This window comes from Mastigoproctus giganteus, chromosome 11 (genome assembly GCF_048544385.1).
Source record: "Mastigoproctus giganteus isolate SK-2022 chromosome 11, ASM4854438v1, whole genome shotgun sequence".
Lineage (NCBI taxonomy): Eukaryota > Metazoa > Arthropoda > Arachnida > Uropygi > Thelyphonidae > Mastigoproctus > Mastigoproctus giganteus.
Window position 1 is genome coordinate 45,862,239 of NC_143585.1, and position 1,993 is coordinate 45,864,231.

General features: G+C 32.1%; 1 protein-coding gene across 1 annotated transcript; it reads left to right on the plus strand.

The window, feature by feature from the left end:
• Positions 1–609: 609 nt before the first annotated feature.
• LOC150077962 (E2F-associated phosphoprotein-like) lies at positions 610–1,605 on the plus strand. Its single transcript, XM_090384699.1, has one exon. It carries the CDS (start codon positions 765–767, stop codon positions 1,584–1,586), a length of 822 nt encoding a protein of 273 aa, XP_090240825.1. The 5' UTR covers positions 610–764; the 3' UTR covers positions 1,587–1,605.
• The last annotated feature ends 388 nt before the right edge of the window (positions 1,606–1,993 follow it).

Sequence of the window (1,993 nt, forward strand, 5' to 3'; positions counted from 1 at the left end):
GCAATATATCCTAAGTTTCTGATTCGACTAAAACCCTACAACAACAGCTGTACAACAGAAATTGTCCCTGAGATTTAGTCGGTGACCTAAATTGACCTCACGAGTTGGAGAGTCAACAGTTGCAGCTCTTCTAGTTCGTTTTCTTAGTTTAAATGCTATAATATATATTATAGTTAATATTTTTTATAATATACTGTACTTGTTTGCAAACATTGGACGGAACTCACGGCAACGTCGTCTCGGTTCGTAAAATTTTCCATTCCTGCAACTGATTGCAAAATTACTAATTTTAATGAAATTGTGCAAACATTAGGCACCACTTTTCAGCAGGATAACATTTTGAAATTTTATGAAATTCACGAAGCCATTAGTCAGCAAATAACAATATCTCTGTACGTGTATTAATCAAAATTTTAATAATCTATTTTAAATAATCTCTTAATTTTTAATTTCCTTTTGCTTTTTATAAAAAAAATTGAAAGGCATTTTGAGGATTTCAATAATAGAGTGTGCAATATTGCCATCTAGTGGCGTATTGTCGAAGTTTGTTGTTATGGCTGAACTGTTCTTCGTTGTTATGTGGTTTGTTTAGTATAATTGTTGATGTTTTTTGAAATTTGTTTTAATTAGTTTCAGAAATAAGAAATAATCAGAAATAAGATTCTTATTTCTGTTGTTTGTTTCAAATTATTTCGTTGATAAATGACAAAATAAATCATCTTATTGTGTACTAAATTAGTAATTAAATGTCCATGTTTTGAATCATGAGTTCTGAAGATTACTTTGTTGATGAATCTAGTGATGATGATAACGATGTTTCGAGTAGTTCTGATGATGAGTATGATTTGCTCCGTAAAAGAAAGCATGACAGCGATTCGGATAATTTTGATAAAGAGATGGATAATGAACTGAATGAAACTATAAGAATATTGGGAACAGAAACGGTCTGTGACAGTGCAGCAGATCAACAGCAGATCAGCTGCCGTGAAACTAGTGGATCGATACAGAAGCAGGATGAAAACGTGAAATGTTATGATGATATTTATTTTAGCTCAGGATCTGATGATGATGAAGCCGATTCTTCAGAACGGGTAAAAAAGACAAAGAAAAAACACCCAGTTATTTCTAATGATGACTTGTTTTATGATCCAGAAATGGATCGACAAGATCAGGAATGGGTTGATAATCAACGAAGGTCATATATCTATCCTAAGCAGAAACAGAAAGCAAGTGGGAAAGTTCGACCCTTGCCTAATAGTGATGCTGTGCTAAATTGCCCTGCTTGTCTTTCTTTGTTATGTTTGGACTGTCAGAGACACGAAATATATAAATCGCAGTATCGTGCAATGTTTGTGCGTAACTGTGTTGTCGATTATTCAGAAATTCTTCACTATCCCGCTAAAAAGAAGCAAAAAAATCATCGCAAGAGAGCTAGACCTGGAAATTCAGAGTTTATTATGGATGGAGGGAGTAATATGGATGAACGATTTCACCCTGTTAAATGTACTGTGTGCAATACGGAAGTTGCGGTGTATGACATTGAAGAAGTTTATCATTTTTTTAATGTATTGGCTAGTTTTGATTAGGTATGTTTAAAAAGTAAGGTAGGTGGTGTCACTGTGTAAATGATTTCTAAAATATTGTTTAAAACATTTTCATGCTTAATAACCTTTAGTATTTTTGGATGAGGTTGTAAATAAATGATTTAAAAAAAAAGTCTGATAATTTGTTTTAAGAATATTGTATACAGGAAGAATGCTCCAGCTGTATACTGTTTTCATACTATTTTCCAAGTTTTTATTCAGTATGATTTGTTACTATAAGTATCCTCTACATTTTTGTTAATGTATTATTATTTTCAGTTACTGTACATTATACTGTGCAATGTGGACATAGTTTTTGTGTTTCTGTTTATCTGTATAAGACACTTTCACATACATTATATACTAGTACGGTATTTAAAATTTTCCATGCAAAAAACCACATGCTGCAA